Below are 22,500 nucleotides of genomic sequence, written 5' to 3'. Positions count from 1 at the left end.
ATGTTGCTGCAGGTGCTGCTGCTGCTGCTGCTGCTTCTGCTGCAGCCATTCAGGGAGCAGCGACGGCAGCAGCAGAAGCAGCAGGTGCTGTGGCTGCTGCTGCACCAGATGAGTTTTTACTACCAGACAGCTGCACGTATGGCGCAGCAAATGCAGCAGCAGCAACAGCAGCAGGAGAGGTCGATGTAGGTGAAGTATTTGAAAAGCCAACAGACACCTCAACGGCTCCTGCAACTCCTTCCCCTGCTGCTGCTGCTGCTGCTGCTGCTGCTGGGGATGGGGTGGCGCATCTGCTGCTGTCTGGCTCTGCACAGAAGGCAGCAGGCGCCAAAGATGTTCTCCCTGCTGCAGCAATCGAAGCAGCAGCAACTGCTGCTGCTCCTGCTGCACTTGCTGCTTCAGAGGCGAAAATCCCAGCAACAATGTGCTTCGATGAGCGTCCAGCAGCAGCAGCAGCAGCAGCAGCAGCAGCAGCAGGTGACTCCCTTTGTATAGCCTTGCCGCATTTCGAAGATGGTGCAGACACGGCCGAAGGAAAGGGCAGCAGCAGCAGCAGCAGCAGCAGCAGCAGCACGTTAGCAGATGCTTCGAGAGCAGCAGAGTGGGAGGCAGTTGCAGCAGCAACAGAAGCAGACGCTGCAGCAAAGGCTGCTGAAGCAGCAGAGGCCGTGGCAGCTGCTGCAGAGAGAACAGCACGCGAGGCTGAAGGCGTTGCAGCAGCAGCCGCTGCTGCTGCTGCTGCTGCAGAGGAAGCTGCTGCTGCAGCAAGACAAGAGTCTATGCGTGCGAAGGGCGTGAGGGCGCAGCGAACGCATGCAACGACCATAGCGGGAGCTGCTGCTGCTGCTGCTGCTGCAGGCCGCCAAGCAGCACTGCACGCTGCTGCTGCTGCTGCTGCGCGGTCTGCCCAAGCAGCAGCTGCTGCTGCTGAGGCCGATGCCACGGCAACAGCAGCGAAGGAGGCAGCAGCAGCGGCGAGCGAACTGCTCATCGAGACAGAAGCTGCTGCTGCTGCTGCTGCGATAACAGCAAAGGAAGCAGCTGCTGCAGAAGCTTACGCGTGCAGCGCTGCTGCTGCAGCACAGAAGGAAGCAGAGGCAGCAGAACGCTCTGCCGCAGCAGCAAGGAACCGGGCAGCCGTTGCAAAGAATCGACAAGCTGCTGCTGAACGTGCAGCAGCTGATGCAGAAGCTGAAGCAGCAGCAGCAGAAGCAAAAGCTACAGCATCTGAAGCCGCAGCAGCAGAAGCCGCAGCAGCACAAACTGCAGCAGCAGAAGCCGCAGCAGCAGAAACCGCGGCAGCAGAAACCGCAGCAGCAGAAGCCGCAGCAGCAGAAGCTGCAGCGTCTGAAGCTGCAGCAGCAGAAGCCGCAGCAGCAGAAGCAGCAGCAGCAGAAGCCGCGGCAGCAGAAGCCGCAGCGGCAGAAGCCGCAGCAGAAGAGGCTGCAGCAGCAAAAGCGGCAGCAGCAGAAGCCGCAGCAGCAGAAGCTGCAGCAGCAGAAGCTGCAGCAGAGGAGGCTGCGGCAGCGGAGGCTGCAGCAGTAGAAGCTGCGGCAGCGCAAGCTGCAGCAGCAGAGGTTGCAGCAGCAGAAGCGTCAGCGGCACAAGCTGCAGCAGCAGAAGCTGCAGCAAGAGCTGCAGCAGCGGAAGCCGCCAAAGCGGATGCTGCAGCAGCCGAGCTCTCAGCAGCAGGGGAGCTTTCAGCAGCAATAGCTGCAGCAGCAGAAGCTGCAAAAGCAGAAGCTACTGCAGCCGAGGCTGCAGCAGCAGAGGCTGCGGCAGCAGAAGCAGCAGCAACAAAAGCAGCAGCAACACAGGAGGCAGCGGCAAAAGCAGCAGCAGCAGAAGCGGCAGCATCAGACTCCGCAGCAGCAGAAGCGGCGAAGGCAGATGCAGCCGCAGAGGAAGCGGCAGCAGCAGCTGCTGCAGCAGCAGAAGTCGCAAGAGCGAAAGCTGCAGCAGCAGAGGCGGCGGCAGCAGAAGCAGCAGCAACAGCAGCAGCAGCATCAAAGAGTGCTGGAGGGAATGCAGTGGGAGTCGCAGCTGCAGAAGCTGCTGCAGCAGAGGCTGAAGCTGCAGCAGCGGCCGATGCTGCTGAAGCAGCGGCAGCTGCAGCAGCAGCGGCAGCAGCTGCAGGAGCTGCTCTGCCGGCTTCCTCAACTATTGCAGCCGCAGCAATACCTGCAGCAGCAGGAACTGCTGCTGCTGGTGCAGCAGCAGCAGCAGCGCCGCCTGCCGAGGCACGGAGGGCCTTTGCTCCAGATGCTGCAGCAGCAGCCGCAGCAGCAGCAGCACCGCCAGCAGCAGGACCAGCGGAGCCGGCAGACGCTGCAGCTCCAAGTAGTGCAGCGGGAGCCGAAGCAGCAGCAGCAACCGCAGCAACAGCAGCAGCAGGAAATACGGTTGGGAAGCCCCGAGCAGTTGCAGCAGAAGCAAGTGCGGCTGGTGCAGCAGCAGCTTTGCCAGCAATCGCAGCAGCAGGAAATGAATCTGCCGCAGCACATGACGCTGCTGCTGCTGCTGCTGCTGCTGCTGCTACGGAGAATGCTGGCGCAGCAACGACGTCGAAGGAAATGGCTACGGCAGCAACGTCTGGAAACATCGCCGATGCAGCAGCAGCAGCAGCAGCAGCAGAAAGCGTAGCAAGTGCAGCAGCAGCGGAGGGTAGTTTTGCTGGCCCAGCAGCTGCAGCAGCAGGAGCTGAGGCTGAAGAAGCAACAGCAGAGAGCTCTCCCACTGGAAGCACATCTAGTACGGAGCAAAAGCCAGCAGCAGCAGCAGCAGCAGCAGCAGCAGCAGCAGCAGCAGCAGAGAAACAGGAGTGGAGAGAAATGGATGCTGCAGTGGAAGCTTCTGCGAACAGGACGGTGACAGCAGACGCAGGAGCAGCAGCAGCAGCCGCTGCTGCTGCTGCAGCACTGGATGATGGGGCTGAAGGTCTCGCAGCTGCGGCAGAGGAGGCAGTTGCTGCTGCTGAGGCAGCAGCAGAGGCTGCAGCAGCAAGAGCAGCAGCAGAAGCAGACGCAGCAGCAATGGAGTGGCTGACAGACGCGGCCTGCGACGGCTTTCGGCTCAATGAGCTGCCAGCAGCAGCAACAGCAGCGTCTGCTGCTGCTGCAGCAGAAGCAGCAGCAGCAGAAGGAACAGCAGAGCAGGCAGAACCGGCCTCGGACTCGGATCTAGCAGCAGCGCAGAGGGCAGAAGCAGAGCCAGAAGCAGCAACAGCAGCAACAGCAGCAGCAGCAGCAGCAGCAGCAGCAGCAGAGGCAAACGAAAGCGCTGTGTTGCCATCCCCCATCTGCGGAGCGTCAAGGACGAGCGAGAGGCAGGAGCAAGAGCAGCAGCAGCAGCAGCAGCAGCAGCAGCAGCAGCAAGGGCAGCTGCTGGAGCAAGAGTGGAAGCAGCAGCAGCAGCAAAGGCACCTGCAGCCGCAAACTTCAGTTCTGCAGAATGCGCAGCAAATAGCGGCGCAGGTTTCGCCTTCAAGCTCACGCCATAAAACGAGCAGCAGCACGAGCAGCAGCAGCGGCAAAAGGAGCAGCAGCAGCAGCAGCAGCACAAGCAGCAGCAGCAGCAGCAGCAGCAAGCTATTTGCTGAGGCACTGACAACGCGCTGCACGACGACTTCGTGCAGCGGCGGGGACGGGGGCGAAGCATTTCCAGCTTTCGAGGAGGCATCTGCTGCTGCTGCTGCTGCTGCTGCTGCTGCTATGGATGGCTGCTCAGTACAACAGCAGCAGCAGCAGCAGCAGCTACCACAGAAAGAGCAGCCGCAGCAGCAGCAGCAGCAGCAGCAGCAGCGGAGCCTGGAGCAGCAACTGCAGCAGGAGAAACCGACGAATCTGCAGCAAGATCTTGAGGACCCTTTTGCTGCTGCGAGCCGCCTCGCAAACGGCATGCTGCCCCGCATACGTTTGTTGCTGCTGCAGCTTGCTGCACATGATTTGCAGCAGCAGCAGCAGCAGCAGCAGCAGGATGCACAGGCGCTGCAGCAGGAGCAGCTTGAAGGGCCTTTGCCGCTGCGCATTTTGCTGCAGGCCTTTTCGAAGGCAGCTGAATCCATTGTGCGCATGCAGAAGCAGCAGCTGGAGCAGCAGCAGCCAAAGCAGCAGCTCCAGCCACTGCAGCAGCTGCAGCAGCTGCAGCAGCTGCAGCTTGCCTCTCTCTCAACTGCAGTTGCTCGCGTACACAAAACATATGCAGCAGCAGCAACAGCAGCAGCTGCAGCTTTTTCAAAGGAAGCCCCAGCAGCAGGTGAGCCCCACAGCCCTCCGCAGTACATCTGCAGCTGCAGCAGCTGCAGCAGCTACAGCAGCAGCGGCTGCTGCAGCAACAGCTGCAGCACGGGCAGCAGCAGCTCGCAGCTCTTGTGTACAGGACTTTGCTTCTGTCTGCGTTGCGGTGTACGTACAGCTGAAGCGCTGCTGCCATTTGCTGTTGCCCTCCAAATTGCTGCTGCCTTTTGGGGGGCCCTGAGCAACGCCGTGCAGATGTCGGCGCTGCAGCAGCAGCACCTGCAGCAGCAGCAGCAGCAGCTGCAGCAGCAGCAGCTACAACAGCAGCGACTACAGCAGCAGAGGCGACCTGTGCGCACGCAGCAGAAACTGCAGCCACTGCCACAGCCACCGCTTAAGCAGCAGCACCCGCAGCAACAGCAGCAGCCGCCGCAGCAGCAGCAGCAGCAGCAGCCGGAACAGCAGCAGCAGCGACGGCAAGAGCAGCAGCCAAGCCAGTTGCTTGCTGCGGCTGCCATCGAAGCTGAAGCAGCTGCTGCTGCTCCAGCGAAATGTGTGGCGGCGCAACACGAAGAGCAGCAGCAGCATCAACGAAAGCAGAATGCGGAAGTGGTGCAGCAGCAGCAGCAGCCACAAATGCTGCAGCGGCCGCAACTGCAGCAGCAGCCAGAACTGCAGCAGCGGTCTCAATTGCAGCAGCAGCCACAACTGCAGCAGCGGCAGCAACTGCAACTGCAGCCACAGGTGCAGCAGCGGTTGCAACTGCAGCAGCGGTTGCAACTGCAGCAGCAGCAACTGCAGCAGCAGCAACAACAGCAGCAGCAGCAACAACTGCAGCAGCAAGTTAAGGGACGCCGTAATCGAAGTGCTGCAGCACCACCATACCCAGCCATGCTTTTTGATGCGGTGACATTCAAGCCGCTTCGGACCCCTCAGCAGCAGCAGCAGCAGCAGCAGCAGCAACAGCAGCAGCAGCAGTGTAAAGGAGAAGCGGAGGAGCTGCCGACGCTGCAGCAGTGCTGGCTGGCCTACTGCGCAAGATCGGGCAGGATGCAGCAGAAGCAACATAAGCAGCAGCAGCAACAGCAGCAGCAGCCGGAATCGCGAAGTCTGCGTTTCACTAGCAGCAGCAGCAGCAGCAGCAGCAGCAGCAGCACATTTACAAAGGGCCGCCTGCTGCCGAGGTTCTCTCGCCCGCAGCTGCCTTTGCTGCGCCCGCTGCGGCCAACTTCAGCGGGGCAGCATGCTGCTGCTGCTGCTGCAGCTGCTGCAGCTGCTGCTTCTGGCCGCCACAGACCTGCTGCAGCAGCACGGCCCCTATCAGCGGGAATTAGCGGCCGCCGTCGGTCTTCCCTAGTGGCAGCAGCAACAGCAGCAGCAGCTGTTGCTGCGGACTTCGCAGCAGCAACAGCTGCAGCAGAAGAAGCAGCAGCGGCTGCCGAGGCTGAGAAGGCCGCCGCCGAGGCAGAAGCAGCAGCAACAGCAGCAGCAGCAGCAGCAGCAGCAGCAGGGGAAGCAACAGCTTACTCGTCGCTTCGTGCTGCTCTTGCTTCTTCTTCTTCCCTCACTCTCAGCCCCGACAGCTCTTTGTCTCCTCTTTCTGCTGTTTCTATCAGCAGCAGCCGTAGAGCAGCAGCGCTAAAGGCGTTTGCTGCTGCTGCTGCTGCTGCTGCCGAAGACGAGGACGGCTGCAGCAGCTCAGCAGCAGCAACCCCTAGGCTGCAGTGCCACGGCCTCGCGCTGCCAACACCGCGGCTGCCCGCAGCAGCAGGAGCAGCAGCAGCAGCAACAGCAGCAAGGAATAAGTCTTCGGAGCCATGGGCCGCGTCAGGAGGCAGGCTTTCGCTGCAGCAGCAGCAGCAGTGGCAGCAGCAGCAGTCTTTGAGGCAGAAGCGGCAGCAGCAGCTGCATAGAGACGGCTCGCCGAGGTGCGCATCCCACAGCAGCAGCAGCAGCTGCAGCAGTGGCTATGCAGCAGCAGCAGCTGCTGCTGCTATAGCAGGCTGTGCTGCGCAGCACAAGCCGTCGGGCGTCGCTGCTGCTGCTGCGCCTTCCCACATCGTGCTGCTGCACGAGCGGACACCAGCAGCAGCTGCAGCAGCAGCAGCAGCTACAGCAGCAGCACCTTCGTCTGCATCAGCCACTGCAGAGAAACAGCAGCAGCAGCAGCAGCAGGCCTTTGCCCATATCCGGCAGCGCAGCTGTGCTGCCGGAAGACAAACTCCAGCAGCAGCAGCAGCAGCAACGCCAGCAGCAGCAGCAACAACAGCACTGGAACGGAAACTCCCGCCACGCCAAAGCTGCTGCTTGCGGCAGACGCCCGGCTGCGGCAGCAGCAGCAGCAGCAGCAGCAGCAGCGCGCGTCTTTGCTGCTGCCAGCAGCGACGTAATGCAGATACACTGCACTGCACTGTGGGCAGCAAACCGAGGGCAGCAGCAGCGGCAGCGCCTGGAGCCGGACACGATGCTGCTGCTGCTGCTGCTGCTGCTGCTGCTGCTGCTGCTGCTTTTGTTGTCGACCACGCGCACAGCGAGCTCGGCACAAAAGCACCTGGCTGTGTGTCGCAGCAGGAGCTGCTGCTGCAGCAGCAGCCTCAGCAGCAGCAACAGCACCAGCTGCAGCCCCTTCTTCGCCTGCAACAGCTGCAGCAGCCGCAACAGCTGCTGCTGCAGCAGCCGCGGCCAAATCCACTAGACCCTCCTGTGCAGCAACGGGATGCTGCGCCTTCTTATCCGCAGCAGCAGCACTTCTTGCAACAGCAGCAGCAGCGAGAGCCGCCGCTGCAGCAGCCGCAGCAACAGCATCAGCAGCTAGAGCCGCTTCTACAGCAACAGCAGCAACAACTGCTGCAGCAGCAACAGATGCCCATTCATCAAAAGCAGCAACAGCAGCTTTTGGAGCAGCAGCAGCAGCTGCAACAACAGCTGCAGCTGCTGCAGCAGCTGCAACAGCAGCTGCAGCCGCTGCAGCGGCAGCAGCAGGCGATGCAGCAGCAGCAGCAGATTGCGTCGCCACCAGCAAATATATCTCCGATAGGCGCTGCAGCAGCAACGCAGCACTGCGTGTCATCTGGGGCTGAACAGCGAGCTGTGCTGCTGCAGCGCGGTGTTGGCTGCAGCTGCTTTGGAAGTGTGTTGCAGCAGCAGCAGCTGCAGCAGCAGCAACAGCAGCAACAGCTGCAACAGTCGCAGCAGCAGGTGCTGCTGCAACATCAGCGCGCAATTATGCCCTCCGTGCTATCTGTTGAGAAGCCTTTGGTTCCTGTTGGTTGTGCAACAGGAGCAGCAGCGCCTGCTGCTGCTGCTGCTGCTGCTGCTGCTGCTCCAGAATCATCGATCCTTCCCGCTGCAGCAGCATTAGCAGCAGCAGCAGCAACAATGCCGGGGCGGGTGCTGCACACCATGGAACCTCTTGCTGCTGGGGATGCGGCTGACAGCTTTTGCAGTCAGTTCCTCTCCAGCTGCAGCAGCAGCAGCAGCAGCAGCAGCAGCAGCAGCAGCAGCAGCGGGAACATCCCGTCTGCTGCTCTTTTTTTCTTCGGATGCGCCGACCCGCAGCTGCTGCGAGCTGCGTCTGCAGCAGGAGGGCTGCAGCAGGCGGCAGCACAGGCAGCAGCCTTAGCAGCACCACTGCAGCAGCAGCAGCAGCAGCAGCAGCAACAGCCGCAGCTGGTGGCAGCCATCATCCTGGGTGTTTCTGTCTCTGCTGTGAGCCACTTTGGCGGCCTGCCTCTTTTCTCAAGTGGCTGCTGCTGCCCCTTTGCTGCTGCTGCTGCTGCTGCTGCTTTTATTGCTGCTCATGTTGCTGTTGCTGTTGCTTCAGTTGCTTCTGTGTCTTCTTTTGCCGCTGATGGCCCTTTTGCTGCTGCTGTCTTTCCTGCTGCTGCCGGGGATTCTATTTCTTCTGCTGCTGCTGCTCCGTTGCTGCTATTCTTGCTGCTGCTCCTGCTTCTATTCTTGCTGCTGGCACAGCTGCCTGTGTGGATGCTGCTGCATCCCCAGTTCCTGTTGCTGCTTAGCCTGCTGCTGCTTCTGATTCTCCTGCTGCTGCTGCTGCTGCTGCTGGTCAATTTAAACAGCAAATGGAGACACTAGGCCTAAGGGGGGCCAAAGGGCCAAGTTGCTGCTGCTGCTGCTGCTGCTGTGTCGCCAATCTGTTGCAGGCGGAGGCAGTTATGGGGCCAGACGCAGGCGCAGCAGCAGCAGCAGCAGCAGCAGCAGACGGGCACTCCTTTCGCCGTGACCTGCTCAGCTGCCCTTTGTCTGCTGGGTACCAGCAGCAGCAACAGCAGCAGCAGCAGCAGCAGCAGCAGCAACTGTCAACTGCCCTGCTCTGTGCAGTTTCTCTGGGCGTATGCCGCGTGGAGACGAAGTTGCTGCTGCAGGTGCGTTTGCTGCTTCTATTGGTGCTGCTGCTGCTGCTGCAGTTGTTGCTGCTGCTGCTGCTCTGTCCAGTTTCGGCGTGTTCCAGTGTTGCTGAGAGCTGCTGCTGCTGCTGCTGCAAGCGTTTGCTGCAGGAAGTGCAGCCGCGCATGCTGGTTTGCGGGAGGCCCACTGTAAATGAAGGCAGCACAACAGCAGCTGCTGCTGCTGCAGCAGCAGCAGCACCAGCAGCAGCAGCAGCGGAACCCCCCAAGCTAGTGTCCCCTTTGATGCTGCTGCCGGCATCATTCTTTTCTGGCTGCGACTCTGTGCTGCTGCAACGCCAGGGCCTCTTAGCCGTTGCTGCGTGAGCTCTTCAGCGTCTATTCTGCTGCTGCTGCTCTTGCTGCTGCTGCTGCTGCTCTTGCTGCTGCTGCTGCTGTGCAGCTGTGTGTCTGCAGCTAGCTGCTAAACCTGCTGCTGTGCATTCCCTTCTGCTGCATGCAGGACGGAGCGCATCCTTCCGATCTTTAAAGTGGTGTACAGTTAATTGGCTTTTTTGCCTCAGCAGCAGCAGCAAAGGCAGCAGCAGCAGCAGCAGCAGCAGCAGCAGCAATAACAATAGAAGGGCCGCAGCAGCCGGGGCAGTTCGTTTGAAAGAATACTTGGCAGTATTTGCCTTTGCTTCCTTTGAGTTGTTTTAAGAACAGCGGAGGCCGGCAGCAGCAACGTATCTGCTGCTGCTGCTGCTGCTGCTGCTGCTGCACCGACGGTACACTTGATTTTTCCTCTGTGTGGCTGGCTGCTGGTGGCATTTGCTGCTGCTGCTGCTGCCACAGCCGCTGCATCTGCTTCTCGTGCTGCTGCTACACCTGCTGGTGCGTCTGCTGCTGCTGCTGCTGTAGCATGGCTTATTTTGTGCCTTGCTGCTTTTTGCCTTTGCTTCTGAAGCAATTTTAGCAGCAGCGGCTGCAGCAGCAAAAGCTGCAGGTGCGGCAGCAACAGCAGCAGGTGCGGCAGCAGCAGCAGCAGCAGAGCAGCAGCCGTGTTTGAAGGCAGTTTGTTTTGTTCTGAGGTGTAAAGACAGCTATTTGTTTGCTTATTACTTTTTTGTTTGTTTAAAAATAATCAAAAACAAACAAAAGAGATACTTCAAAAAAATAGGGCTGGAAGCAGCTGAAGCTGCAGCAGCAGCTAAAGCAGCAGCAGCAGCAGCTAAAGCAGCAGCAGCCGCAGCTGAAGCAGCAGCAGCCGCAGCTGAAGCAGCAGCAACCGCAGCTGAAGCAGCAGCAGCAGCAGCTGATGCTGCAGCAGCAGCAGCTGAAGCAGCAGCAGTGCTGTTTGCTTCTGGGCTTTGCGCTGCATGCATTTTAACAATATTTATAATGCCATTAATGCAATAACTTTAATTTTCTTTATTTTGTTTTATCTGCTTTTGTCTGGAATGCATAATTAGATCTCCAGGTGTCTGTACACTCCAAATTACCCTTTAAAAAGGCAATGATGCAGCTTTCTTTGGACATAAATAAATATAAATAGATAAATATAAATAAACAAATATAAATAAACAAATATAAATAAACAAATACAAACAAATAAATGTAAATAAATAAATGTAAATAAATATAAACAAGCAAATGTAAATAAATAAATGTAAGTAAATAAATATAAATAAATGTAAACAAATAAATGTAAATAAATAAATAGACAAATAAATGCAAATAAATAAACGTAAATAAATAAATGTAAACAAATAAATGTAAATAAATAAATATAAATGAAAATTCAAATTTATTTATTTTGTGGGGCACTTTGGACGCATGCATGCAGGCATTGTCTACCAGATTTAATATATTTGTTTAGAACATTAAATCTAATAGATTTACTTAACGAATTTAATCTATTTAATCTATTTAATCTATTTAATCTATTTAATCTATTTAATCTAACAAATCTATTAAATCTATTAAATCTATTAAATCTATTAATCTATTAAATCTATTAAATCTATCAAAGCAATTATATCTATTAAATCTGTTTAATAGATTTAATCTATTAAATCTGTTAAATCTATTAAATCTATTAAATCTATTTAGTAGATTTAATATAATAAATCTATTAAATATATTTAATCCGTTTAACCTATTAAATCTATTAAATATTAAATCTATTTAATCCATCGAATCTATCAAATCCAAGAAGTATATTAAGTTTATTTAATATAAGATGTCTGTTAAATCTATTAAATCTATCAAATCTGAAAAGTATATTAAGTCTATTTAATATAAAATGTCTATTAAATCTATTAAACGTATTAAATCTATTAAATCTATTAAATTTATTAGATATATTAAGTCTAGACCTAAAAATAGATCTTATGGATTTAATAGAATTAATAGATTCAGTAGACTTGAAAGATTTAATAGATTTATTAAGTCCATTATGCTTAGTGGACTTAATAAGTCTACAGATTTAAAAGATCCAATAGATTTATTAAGTCTTTTAGACTTGATAGAATTAACAGATCTATTTAACTTATTATATCTAATAGACTTATTAAGTTTACTGGATCTACTAGAGTTAATAGTTTTATTGGATTTAAAAGATCTAATAGATTTATTAAGTCTATTAGACCTATTAAATGTAAAAGCTTAGTAGCTTTAATGGACTTAAAAGATCTATTAAATCTATTAAAAGATCTATTAAATCTATTAAGTCTATTAGACCTAATAGACCTAAAAGACTTTATAGATTTAATTAATTTAATAAATCTATTAAGTCTATTAAATATAGTAGACTTAATAGACTTAATAGATTTGATAGACTTAGGAGAATTAACTTCTCAGTTAGACTGAAAACATCTACTAAACCTATTAAATATAATTAATCTATTAAATATTTCAAATTTATTAAACTTAGTAAATCTATTAAGTCTATTAGGCCTATTAGGCTTAATGGCTCTTTTGGCTTTAATAGATTTAACAAACTTCTTAATAGACTTAATAGCCCTTTTAGATCTACTAAGTTTAATAAATATATTATGCCTTTTAGAACTAATAGAGCTAATAGTTTTATGAAGTTTAATAGATCTAATTAATCCAGTGGATTTAATAGTTGTATTAAATTTAATGTGTTTAATAGATATAACTGATGTAACAGTTTTATTAGATGCAATAAATTAAACAGATCTAATTAATCCAATAGATTTAAAAGCTTGATTAAATCTAATAAAAAAGATCTAGTAAACTTAATAGCTTAACAGAATTAATACTTTTATTATGTATAATGGCTTTATTAGATTAAATATATTTAATTGTCTTAATAGATTACATTGTTTTATTTGACATTGTATATTTAATTTTCTTAATAAACTTGTTCGTCTTAATACATTTAGGAGTGTCATTACATTCAATAGATTTAATAGTTTTAATTAATTAAATAGTTTTGTTATATTTAATAGATTCAGTACTCTTAATTGATTAAATACTTTTGCTAGATTTAATGGGAATAATAGCTTTTCAAGATTGAGTAGTTTCATTACATTTAATGGAGTTAATACTTTTAGTAAATGAAATAATTCTCAAATATTACACACTTTTATTGCATTTAACTGGTCTAACAGTTTTAGTTGAATTACTACTTTCAAAATATTAAATAGTTTTATTATATTAGCGGATTTAATAGCTTAAATAGATTTAACCGATTAAATAGTTTTAAATGATTAACTAGTTAATTTATTAAATAGTTTCAATACACTTGACGGACTAAATATCTTTCAAAGATCAAACACTTTTATTAGATTTGAAGGATTCTGGATTTTAATAAATTAAATAAGTTCAAAATATCAGATGTTTTAATTAAATTAATTGAATTTAGTACTTCTAAATGGTTTATTACTTTTAAAATAATAAATCCTTTACTAGATTGAGCGAATTTAATAGTTTTAATTCATCAAATAATTTGAAAAAATTAAACGATTTTATCAAATTTAAAATATTAGATAATTTTATCACATTTACTGGATTTAATAGTCATGATTGATTAAATAGTCTTCAATAAGTAGATAGTTTAAATTGGGTAAATATCTATTTAATTTTTTTTATTCTTTATTCATTTCTCAATTTTTTTCTAAGTATTCATTTTGGTTGTTTATTTATTTGATTTATTATTTATTTACTTATTTATTTACAGCCTTGTCTATTTATTTGAATTTGCACAATTGGTTTTGTCCTTTGCATGCATGCATGCAAAGAAGTGCATTTGTTTGCATGCATGCATTTAACTTGCCAAGATGTTCTTTGCATGCATGCATGCATGCAAAGAACATCTTGCATGCATGTTCTTTGCATGCATGCATGCATGCAAAGAACATCTTGGCAAGTTAAATGCATGCATGCATGCGGAAAAGTGCATTTGTTTGCATGCATGCATGCAAAGAACATCATGCATGCATGCATGCATGATGTATTTGTTTGCATGCATGCATGCATTTAATTTGCAAAAATTTATTTAAATCCAAAAGTCCCAAATGGTGAAAAAGCCTTTAAAGAATTCTCAGATTGTGGGCTGTGCTGTATGTACACCTGGCTGCAGGCTTAAGCTCTTTGGCCGTAAAGCTCTTTATTTGCAAATTTGACTAATTATAAATCTTCAATTATTTTTAAATAAATAACTATTTATAAATATTTCACTATGTTTATCCATACAATTGATTATATACTAAATATTATATATATATATATATACATATATATATATATATATATATATATATGCATACTATAACTATTTATATACATAGATATGTTTTTATATAGATATTTATATATTTCCAAATATATAATTATTTGTAGTTTTATAGAACTTAAATGCAAACAAAGTCTAACAACTCTGTACATACACCCGGTAGGCCAAAAGAGCCTTACGCGGGTTTTCCTCAAAATTGGTTTTGTGGCTCTCTGCTGCTGCTGCACAATGAAGAGTGCATGCAGAGCAGCAGCAGCAGCAGCAGATAATTTATGAGATCTTTTGAGTTATTTTAGTTTTCTTTTCTGGAGGGGCAAAGGCCCTTCGGGCTGTGCAGACAGCCTGCTAAAGAGCAGCTTCGGAGCTGTATGTACACCTGAAGAGGCTCTTTTGAATTTCTTATCCAGAGCAGCAGCAGCAGCTGGGGTGTACATACAGCTGCAGCGGGTGTTGCTGCAGCGTCGAGACACCCGAGGCCGCGGCTCGGCTTGCAGAAGGGCTAAAAAAGACCTTCTGAGACGCGCTTTTGGTTTAATTCCTCTTTATCCTGGAAAAGAAGTGAATTTAAAACAAAAAACTGACAAAAAAGCCAACCGATCGCACGGTCTCCGCGTGCTGGGCTCGCTGCGACCGGTGGGGCCTCGCTGCGGTGTACGTACACCTGACGCCGCAGCGCCGCCCGGAGCAGACTCGGGGAAGTTCTTCTTCATTTTGACTTTAAAAGTCTTTTATTTCCCTTTTAAAGTGAAATGGTTAAGGTGTAATTTGCAAAAAAGTGCTTCTTCGGACTGTTGCTGCAGTCAGCTGCGGCGGACTCGGCCTGCGGTCGCCTGCGCAGGCTTCGCTCTGTGTTCTTGCGCCACTTTTCTTTGTTTTCCGCACTATTTCAGGTGTACAGACAGCTCAGTTCGCGGAAAATGACATTTAGATTGCATTTAGGTTGCATTTAATTTGCTTCGGGTTCACAAATGCAGCGAAACGGCCGCAGCAGCAGCAGCAACGGCCTTCTGGGGACTCGACCGGCAGGGTGCTTCAGCCTTTCAGTGTAACACTCCCTCCCCCAAACCCTAAACCCTAAACCCTAGCTCCTAAACCCCGGACGCAAGCCCTAAACCCTAAACCCTCAAGCTTCGGCCCCCAGGGCTGCTGCTGGGGCTTCCCACGCTTCAAAAGCCTAATTTCTTAACCCTAACTGCCGACCTCTAAACCCTTTCCCCCGGCCCCAATCCCTAGTTTCAAACCCTAAACCCTAAACCCTAAACCCTCGAGCTAAGCTTCAGCCCCCAACAGCCCTTAACAGCTGCGTGTCCCTCCGCGAGCGAGCCGCAACTCTAAACCCTAAACCCTAAACCCTAAACCCTAAACCCTAAACCCCTATCCATGAGCTGCTGCCCGTGTGTCTGTCTGGTCTGGGCAGGCCGGGCCTTGGAGTAGCCCGTCGCTCTCAAGTCGCGCAGCAGCAAAACCCAGCAGCAGCAGCAGCAGCAGCAGCACGAGCAGCAGCAGCAGCACGAGCAGCAGCAGCAGCAGCAGCAGCAGCAGCAGCAGCAGCAAAGGGGCGATGGCGAGCCGCCGCCTAGAGTCCCCCCGCATGCGCCGGCTGCGGTCTGGACACTTCAGGCGGCTAGCAGCAGCAGATGAGCTGCCGCTGCTGGACTTGCTGCTGTGCAGCTGCTGCAAGCCTGCGCCGGAGTATGAAATAGTTTATGACAGTCCCCATGCTGCTGCTGCTGCTGCTGCTGCTGCTGCTCGCAGCAGGAGCAGCAGCAGCAAGAAGCGCCCTGCGAGGCAGAAACAGCAGCGCCACGCGAAAGCGCCTCAAAAACACGCGGGCAAACCCGAGCAGCAGCAGCAGCAGCAGCAGCAGCAGCAGCAGCAGCAGCAGCACCAGCATCAAAGGTCCATTAGCTGGGCTGACGGGAGAAACGGCAGCGAGACTGCTGCGGAGTCTTTTGCTGAGCCGGAGCAGCAGAGCACAGAGTGTGAGCCGCAGAGCAGCAGCAGCAGCAGCAGCAGCAACAGCAGCAGCAGCAGCAACAGCAGCAGCTGCACCATGCTGGCCTCCGCAGTCCCCACGCCTCCCAAGGAAGCGCCTTCGCTGACACCCACAGAAGTGACCCCGCGGGTGACTGCAGCAGCAGCAGCAGCAGCACCAGCAGCAGCAGCAGCAGCAGCACCTGCCGAAGCAGCAGCAGCAAAGCAGCAGCCAGCCAAAACCCCTTCAAAGAAAGACAAAGAAGCCCACAGGCAGAAGTCGAGAAGCCTGAAGTCTTCAGCTTCTCGCAAAGAGAGCAGCAGCAGCAGCAGCAGCAGCAAGGGGGAGCTCAAGAGAGACAGCAGCAGCCACAGAAGCAAAGCAGCAGCAGATGCTGCTGAGCCCATGAGCAGGAAGGGGTCAAAGGAGCAGCTGCAGCAGCTGCAGCAGCAGCAGCGGCAGCAGTCGGTGCAGCGCTTGCGCTCCAAACTCAGTCTTCAGCAGCAAAAAGCAGCAGCAGCAGCAGCAGCAGCAGAAACAGAAGGGCCCGTGGCGGGAAAAGTTGAAGTTGATGTTATTGGACTCACGTGAGTCATACTCTGCTGCTGCTGCTGCTGCTGCTGCTGCTGCTGCTGCTGCTGCTGCTCAAGTGGACTTTGGAGCCTCCTTCCGGCCTTGCTGTCGCCGGTGCTGCTGCTGCTTTTCCTGCTTTTGCTGCTACCATTGCTGCTGCTGCTGCTGCTATTGCAGCTGCTGCTGCGCCAACAGCAGCAGCAGCCACCTCATAGACAGAGGAGGCTTACATTTCATCACAGCAGCCACCGCCGCTCACCTCTGTTTACTCGCTGCTTACGGGTTTAGGGTTTAGGGTTTAGGGTTTAGGGTTTAGGGTTTAGGGTTTAGGGTTGTGTGCGGCTGCGCGTGGCTGCAGAGGTAAACTTAAAATAGAAGGAGAAAGGCCTCAGGTTTTCTTGCTCTGCGGATACCTCAATGACAACCTTTCTGACGTGAGGCTTTGGGGTTTAGGGTTTAGGGTTTAGGGTTTAGGGTTTAGGGTTTGGGGCTTAGGGTTTAGGGTTTAGGGTTTAGCGGGCGCAGCAGTTATATGCGACGCTGTAAGCCCTGCAGCAGCAGCTCTTGATCGCAGCGCCTGGCTCTGTGTCCACAGCGCGAAGCCTCCAGGGTTTAGGGCCTAGGGTTTAGGGTTTAGGGTTTAGGGTTTAGGGTTTAGGGTTTAGGGTTTGCTGCTGCAGCTGCTAAACCACACCCGCAACCGCTCTCCCCCCGAGTCTTTGAACCCAGAGCATCGCCCCCACCGCGACGACGTTTACTTGCCTTTGACCTACACAGCAAGTCTAAATAAAAATAAATAAATAAATAAATAAATAAATAAAATAAAATAAATAAATAAATAAATAAATAAATAAATAAATTAAATAAATAAATAAATAGTCGGGGCAATAAGTGCAGAAGAGGCGTCTTGGACTTTTGTTTCCTTGCTGCTTGCTGCTGCGTTTCGCCGCCCCCGCCTTCCGTGCAAATCTGCTGCTGCTGCTGCTGCTGCTGCTGCTGCTGCAGTTCGTGCTGCCGCTGCAGCAAGAAGCTGCTGCGCTGCGGCTGACAGTGGTGCTCACCCAAGAAGTGGAGGAGAAGACAGCAGCAGGAAAGAAATGCACTTGGCGTCTCAAAGACTTGGGCTGCGTGGTCTTTCCCCTAGCCAACCTCAAGAAGCCCAACGTAAGCAGCAGCAGCAGCAGCAGCAGCAGCAGCAGGGGTAGCAGCAGCAGCAGCAGCAGGAGCACGAGCAGGAGTGGTAGCGGGAGTTGCAGCAGCAGGAGTAGCAACAGTTGGAGTAGCCGCAGCAGGAGCAGCAGCAGTGGGAGTAGCAGCAATAGGAGTAGCAGCGGCAGCACGGGCTGCAGCAGCAGCGCGAGTAGCAGCAGCAGCGGGAGTTGTAGCAGCAGCGGGAGTATTAGCAGCAGCAGGAATAGCAGCAATAGCAGCAGATGCAGCAGCAGTGGCGGCAGCTGCAGCAGTAGTGGCTGCAGCAGCTAAGGGTCGGGCCCGAAGTGCTCCGGTTGTTGTTGCAGAAGAAACAGCCGAAGCACCGCTGCTGCTGCTGCTGCTGCTGCTGCAGCACAATCCACACAAGCTCTCCTGCTGCTGCTGCTACAGCTGTCGCAGCAGCGAAAGCTTCTGCTGCTGCAGCAGAGTGGCGCATGCACTGGGCTGGCGCCTCATCTGCTGCTGCTGTATTTTTTCATTTTGCTGCTTCTGCTGCAGAGCCTTGACTGGGCCACTTATCCTCTTTCCGTCTCTGCAGCATTTTCTGGAAGCTGTAAGCTGAAACGCTGCTGCTGCTGCTGCTGCCACTTCTGCTGCTGCTGCTGCTGCAGCTTGCAGTGTATAGACACCTTCTCTAGCTTTTCCCTTCCGCAGGCGACACGCGCCAAAAAGTCGACTGTCTGTCTAGTCAGCTAGCTAGCTAGTGTGCTGGCCAGATGGCTAGCTAGCTAGCTAGCTAGCTAGCCACTCAGCTAGTGCACTGGGTTGTTGACTGGCTCGTTCTGCAGCTCTCTGGCTAGCCGTTCGCCTACGTAGCTAGCTAGCTATCTGCCTAAGTGATGCGGCAGCTAGCTGGCCACCCGACCAGCCAGCCAGATAGCTAGCTACCGTGCTAGCCATCCAGCTAGCTATCCAGCCAGCCAGCCTGCCAGCTAGCCAGCCCGACACCTAACCCGCGAGCTAGCCAGCTAGCTAGCTAGCTAGCGAGCTGTGTAGCTAGCTAGCTATCCAGTTAGCCAGCCAGATGTCCAGCTAGCTAGCTAACCAGCTAGGTGGCCAGCTAGCTAATTACCTAGCTAGCTAGCTAGCTAGCTAGCTAGCCAGAATGCATGCGTGTGTCTGCTTCCAGGTTCTGCAACACTGCGTTGCAAAGTTTCTTCTTTCTTAGCTGACGAGGGCCCGCCTGTGCCCGAAGACAAGCTGGAGCCGTGAGTGGATTTATTTTATTTTATTTTATTTTATTTTTTGTTTTTGTTTGAAATAAATCAATTTGTTGGATTGTTTTGTTGCTTTGTTTGGCCAGGTCGATTCAAATGGTTTATTGGAGTGGATTTATTGAAAATCTCCTTTTAATTAAAAAGGATTTACAACTATTAATTAGTTGATTAATTAATTAATTAGTTGTTTGGTTAATTAATTCAATTTCGGCTGTGCTTTTGGACTTGGGCGCCCGAAACTCGGAAAGTTGCTCATACGCATTCCTTCAAGGGCGGGGCCGCTGGAGTATATTTTCCTGAAATTCTGCGGAATGTTTTGAATTATTTTTATTAAATTTGAATTAATTCAATAAATTGAATTAAAATTAAAACAATTGGGTGATTTGGAAGCAAAAAGTGGCGGCGGAAAGCAGCAAATGTTGAAGTTTCCAGATCTGAACTTTTTCTAGTCAGTGCAGCAGAACCTTTCTTGAACTTTCTGAACTTTGCGGATTTCAGCGGTTTATTTCCTTTTTAAATTTCAACTTCACTTTTAAAAATAAATAAAATAATTAATTGACGCGAAATTTGAATTATTGCATTCGTAGATTGAGTTTGCACATCGAATTGCCTTAATTCAACAAATCTGAATTTATTCCACCGGCCTTAAATGCATATCTTTCTTCTAAATGCATTTATTTAATTGTTCTTTTGTTTCATTTCTTTAATTGGTATTTTTAAATGGGTTTTATTAAATGGATTTGTTTTGTAAACAACTGAAGTCTTTCCATCCAGCTGGTTTAGTTCTATCAATTAGATCCATTTAAAATGCATTTCTCTTAAGAGTTGTGTGGATGGATTAAACTGATTTAATTAGATGGAATTAATTAAATGGATTTAATTAAATGGATTTATTTTGGTTCATTAATTTAAATAGACTTCTTCGACTCCATGCTTCTAGAGGCTGCTTCCCGCTACTCCTTTTGTCTGGAGTTGCCTGAGACCTTCACCGCTGCTGCTGCTGCTGCTGCCGCTGCTGCTGCTGCTGCTGCTGCTGTCTTTTTTCCTTTGTCCTCTTTTTCCACTGCTGCACTACTGCCTTCCCTGTTTTTGTTCAATGTGATTATTTGGAATTAAAGAAAAACAAACTGACCACGAGATAGGCCAGTCTCATATTCCATTAATTTGTCTATTTTCGTCTATTTATTTATTTTTTTATTTATTTATTTATTTATATTTATTTATTTATTTATTTATTTATTTGTTTCCTTCACAGATTTCAGCCACCCCAGAAAATTGCCAAGTGGCGAAACGTCCGGGAGGAGCAGCAGCACTCAGCTGCTGCTCCTTCGCCCGTGAGCAGCAACATCAGCAGCAGCAGCAGCATCAGCTGCAGCAGCAACATCAGCAGCAGCAGCAGCGGCATCAGCAGCGGTCGCATCAGTCGCAGCAGCAGCATCAGAAGCAGCAGCAGCGGCCGCATCGGCAGCAGCAGCAGCAGCAGCAGCAGCAGCAGCGTGGTGTATGCTGCTAGCGATGGCTCCGTCGTCGATGGCAGAGAGCTGCTGAGGAGTTCTTTTTCGCTTAATTGCTCTTTGCTGCTGTCGGGCGAGGCGGTGCATGCGTGGCAGCTGCAGCACGGGGAGGCTTCCCTTTTGCTGCAGCAGCTGCTGCAGTCCCAGGCCCCGCCGCAGCAGCAGCAGCAGCAGCAGCTGCAGCAGCAGCAGCAAGAGAAGGAGGACTTTGGAGGAGGAGCCACAAACGGGCTTTCCCGCTGCAGCAGCTTGGAGGGCCCCTCCCCGCTGCTGCTGGCTGTCTCGCCTCCTCCCCAGAAGCAGCAAATTGAAAAAAGACAACAAATGAAATTTTCAAATTCTTTCTCATTTGACAAAGACATGAGTGCTGGGGTTTGCAGGCCCCGGCGAGCGGTAGTAAACGCCCCGCGGTGCTGCGCCTCGCTGCCCTGCTCCAGCAGCAAGTACAGCAGCAGCAGCAGCAGCAGCAGCAGCAAGAACAGCAGCAGCAGCAGCAGCAGCGGAAAGGTCACCTCTCGCGACATGCAGGGAGATTTCGGCAGCAGAGACGGTGTGGAAGTGAAGCGAAGCACGGAAACGCCAGGCCACTGCAGCAGCAAGGCATATAGAGGCTGCAGCCACAGCAGCAGCAGCAGCAGCAGCAGCAGCAGCAGCGGAGTGATTGCAAAAGCCATCAGCCCGCCCCTTAAAAAGGCAGCACCGCGATTGCCGCAGCTGCCACTGCAGCACCGTCAGCAGCAGTTGCTGCAGCAAGCGGGACGGCAGCAGTCACAGCCGCCGCTAGCAGCGCAGCTGCAACACCCACCGAAGCAGCAGCAGCAGCAGCAGCAGCAGCAGCAGCAGCAGCAGCAGGGCTCTGGCGTCGGCCGCACAGTATTCAGAGAGGTATCTACAGCCCTGGAAGAGCTTCTTAGAGAGGTCAGGGCCAACACCATTAGGGTGCAGCAGCGAATGCAGCAGCAGGAGCAGCAGGAGCAGCAGCAGGAGCAACAGCAGCAGCAGAAAGTTCTCCCAGCAGTGCCGAAGGCGAGACACACCATCGCGGTAGAACAGCAGCAGGAGGAAGGAGAGGAGCAGCAGCAGCAGGAGGAAGGAGAGGAGCAGCAGCAGCAGGAGGAAGAAGAGGAGGAGGAGCAGCAGCAGCAGCAACAGCAGCAGCAGCAGCAAAGACAGCAGCGCTTTGCTGCCATTTGTCCTCAACAAACAAACCCCATGATGCAGCCCAGCAGCTGAGGCGCCTTTGCTGCACTTTCCTTGCTGCAGCAGCAGCATCAGCAGCAGCAGCAGCTGCTGCTGCACACTTTCTGGCTGGCAACTGTTTGTACTTTTTGCCTCCGCCCACGATGTGCAGGCACTGAGGTGCTGCTGCTGCTGCTGCTGCTGCTGCTGCTGCGGCAATCGTGCATTTTTTGCTGCTATAGAGTAGACTTGCAGCAGCTGCTGCTGCATGCTGTAGCCTGCAGCGCACACACACGCTGGCCCAAACCAGGAGCAGCAGCAGCAACAGCAGCAGCAGCGGCAGCAATGGCAGCAGCAGCGGCAGCAATGGCAGCAGCAGCAGCAGCAGCGGCGGCGGCGGCAGTAACAGCAGCAGCGGCAGCAGCAGCAGCCGCGGCAGCAGCAGAAAGAGCAACAACAATCGTGAATGCAGCAATGACAAGTACAGCAGCAGCAGCAGTTGGTGCAGCAGCTACAGCGGCCGGGCGAGCAACTGCAGCAGCAGCCCCCGCAGCTGATGCAGCAACAGCAACTGTGGTGCTGCGGCTACTGCAGCTGCAGCAGCTGCAGCTGCTGCTGCAGCAGCTGCAGCAGCTGCTGCAGCAGCTGCAGCAGCTGCTGCTGCTGCCCCTATACAGAAATGCCAATTAGCCTTGTAGTTAGCTTAATGGAAAAGCAGGAGGCCGAGAGAGCTGCGTAGGCCTCAGGAAGAGATGCTGCTGCTGCTGCATAGCAGCAGCAGCAGCAGCAGCACACACAGTGCAGCTGCAGCAGCATGAGAGTATGCTGCAGCGGCCCTTCCCTTCGTTCTTAGGGCGGCTTTTATAATTTACTCTTCTGTTTGGTTAGTTGGTTGGTGCTGCTGCTGCAGCTGCTGCTGCAGCTGCTGCTGCAGCTGCTGCTGCAGCTGCTGCTGCAACTGCTTGGCAGCAAATAAGTCTGTGCAAACAGGCGAGGCAAAAACTAGGTGCCGATGAGACAGGAACAAGCAGCAGCAGCAACAGCAACAGTGGCAGCAGCAGCAGCAACAGCAACAGTGGCAGCAGCAGCAGCAACAGCAACAGTAGCAGCAGCAGCAGCCGGACGGTGCAGCAGCAGAGGCCATGCAGCACCAATAGCGGCAGGTGAGTGAATTAGCAGCAAGACAGTAGCAGCAGTAGCACAGTGCAGCAGTAGCAGCAGCAGCACAGTGCAGCAGCAGCAGCACAGTGCAGCAGCAGCAGCACAGTGCAGCAGCAGCAGCACGGCTTGCTGGAGTGGCGTCGCTGTATTCATTGTTAGGCGCTCAACCTGCACCAAATGCCTTGCTGGACAGTTACGTCGCTAGCTGCAGCAGCTGCAGCAGCTGCAGCAGCTGCAGTAGCTGCAGTAGCTGCAGCAGCTGCAGCAGCTGCAGCAGCTGCAGCAGCTGCAGCAGCTGCAGTAGCTGCAGTAGCTGCAGCAGCTGG

General features: G+C 51.7%; 3 protein-coding genes across 3 annotated transcripts in view; all 3 read left to right on the top strand.

Moving 5' to 3' along the window:
* The window catches only part of ENH_00046290 (hypothetical protein, conserved), a gene marked incomplete at both ends in the record, with an annotated part of 13,662 nt that extends 4,694 nt beyond the window's left edge, over window positions 1–8,968 (top strand). The window contains 3 exons of the mRNA XM_013581002.1: window positions 1–7,943; window positions 8,399–8,620; window positions 8,753–8,968. The exon at window positions 1–7,943 is cut by the window's left edge and continues 1,694 nt beyond it. Coding sequence (XP_013436456.1) covers window positions 1–7,943; window positions 8,399–8,620; window positions 8,753–8,968 — 8,381 coding nt within the window. The remainder of the gene's footprint in view (window positions 7,944–8,398; window positions 8,621–8,752) is intronic.
* A 5,936-nt stretch (window positions 8,969–14,904) lies between these two features.
* ENH_00046280 (hypothetical protein, conserved) lies at window positions 14,905–21,067 on the top strand (the record flags this gene model as incomplete). The annotated part of the gene is made up of 6 exons (XM_013581001.1): window positions 14,905–15,905; window positions 16,250–16,325; window positions 16,897–17,055; window positions 17,602–17,656; window positions 18,233–18,311; window positions 19,576–21,067. The coding sequence occupies 6 exons, from the start codon at window positions 14,905–14,907 to the stop codon at window positions 21,065–21,067; spliced, it is 2,862 nt and encodes a 953-aa protein (XP_013436455.1).
* A 291-nt stretch (window positions 21,068–21,358) lies between these two features.
* Window positions 21,359–21,703, top strand: ENH_00046270 (hypothetical protein; the record flags this gene model as incomplete). Its single annotated transcript, XM_013581000.1, has 1 exon — window positions 21,359–21,703. The coding sequence occupies one exon, from the start codon at window positions 21,359–21,361 to the stop codon at window positions 21,701–21,703; it is 345 nt and encodes a 114-aa protein (XP_013436454.1).
* Between the last annotated feature and the right edge of the window lie 797 nt (window positions 21,704–22,500).

The sequence above is a fragment of the Eimeria necatrix genome, genomic scaffold (genome assembly GCF_000499385.1).
Source record: "Eimeria necatrix Houghton genomic scaffold, Enh_scaff351, whole genome shotgun sequence".
Taxonomy (NCBI): domain Eukaryota; phylum Apicomplexa; class Conoidasida; order Eucoccidiorida; family Eimeriidae; genus Eimeria; species Eimeria necatrix.
This window is presented reverse-complemented; position numbering and strand designations above follow the sequence as displayed.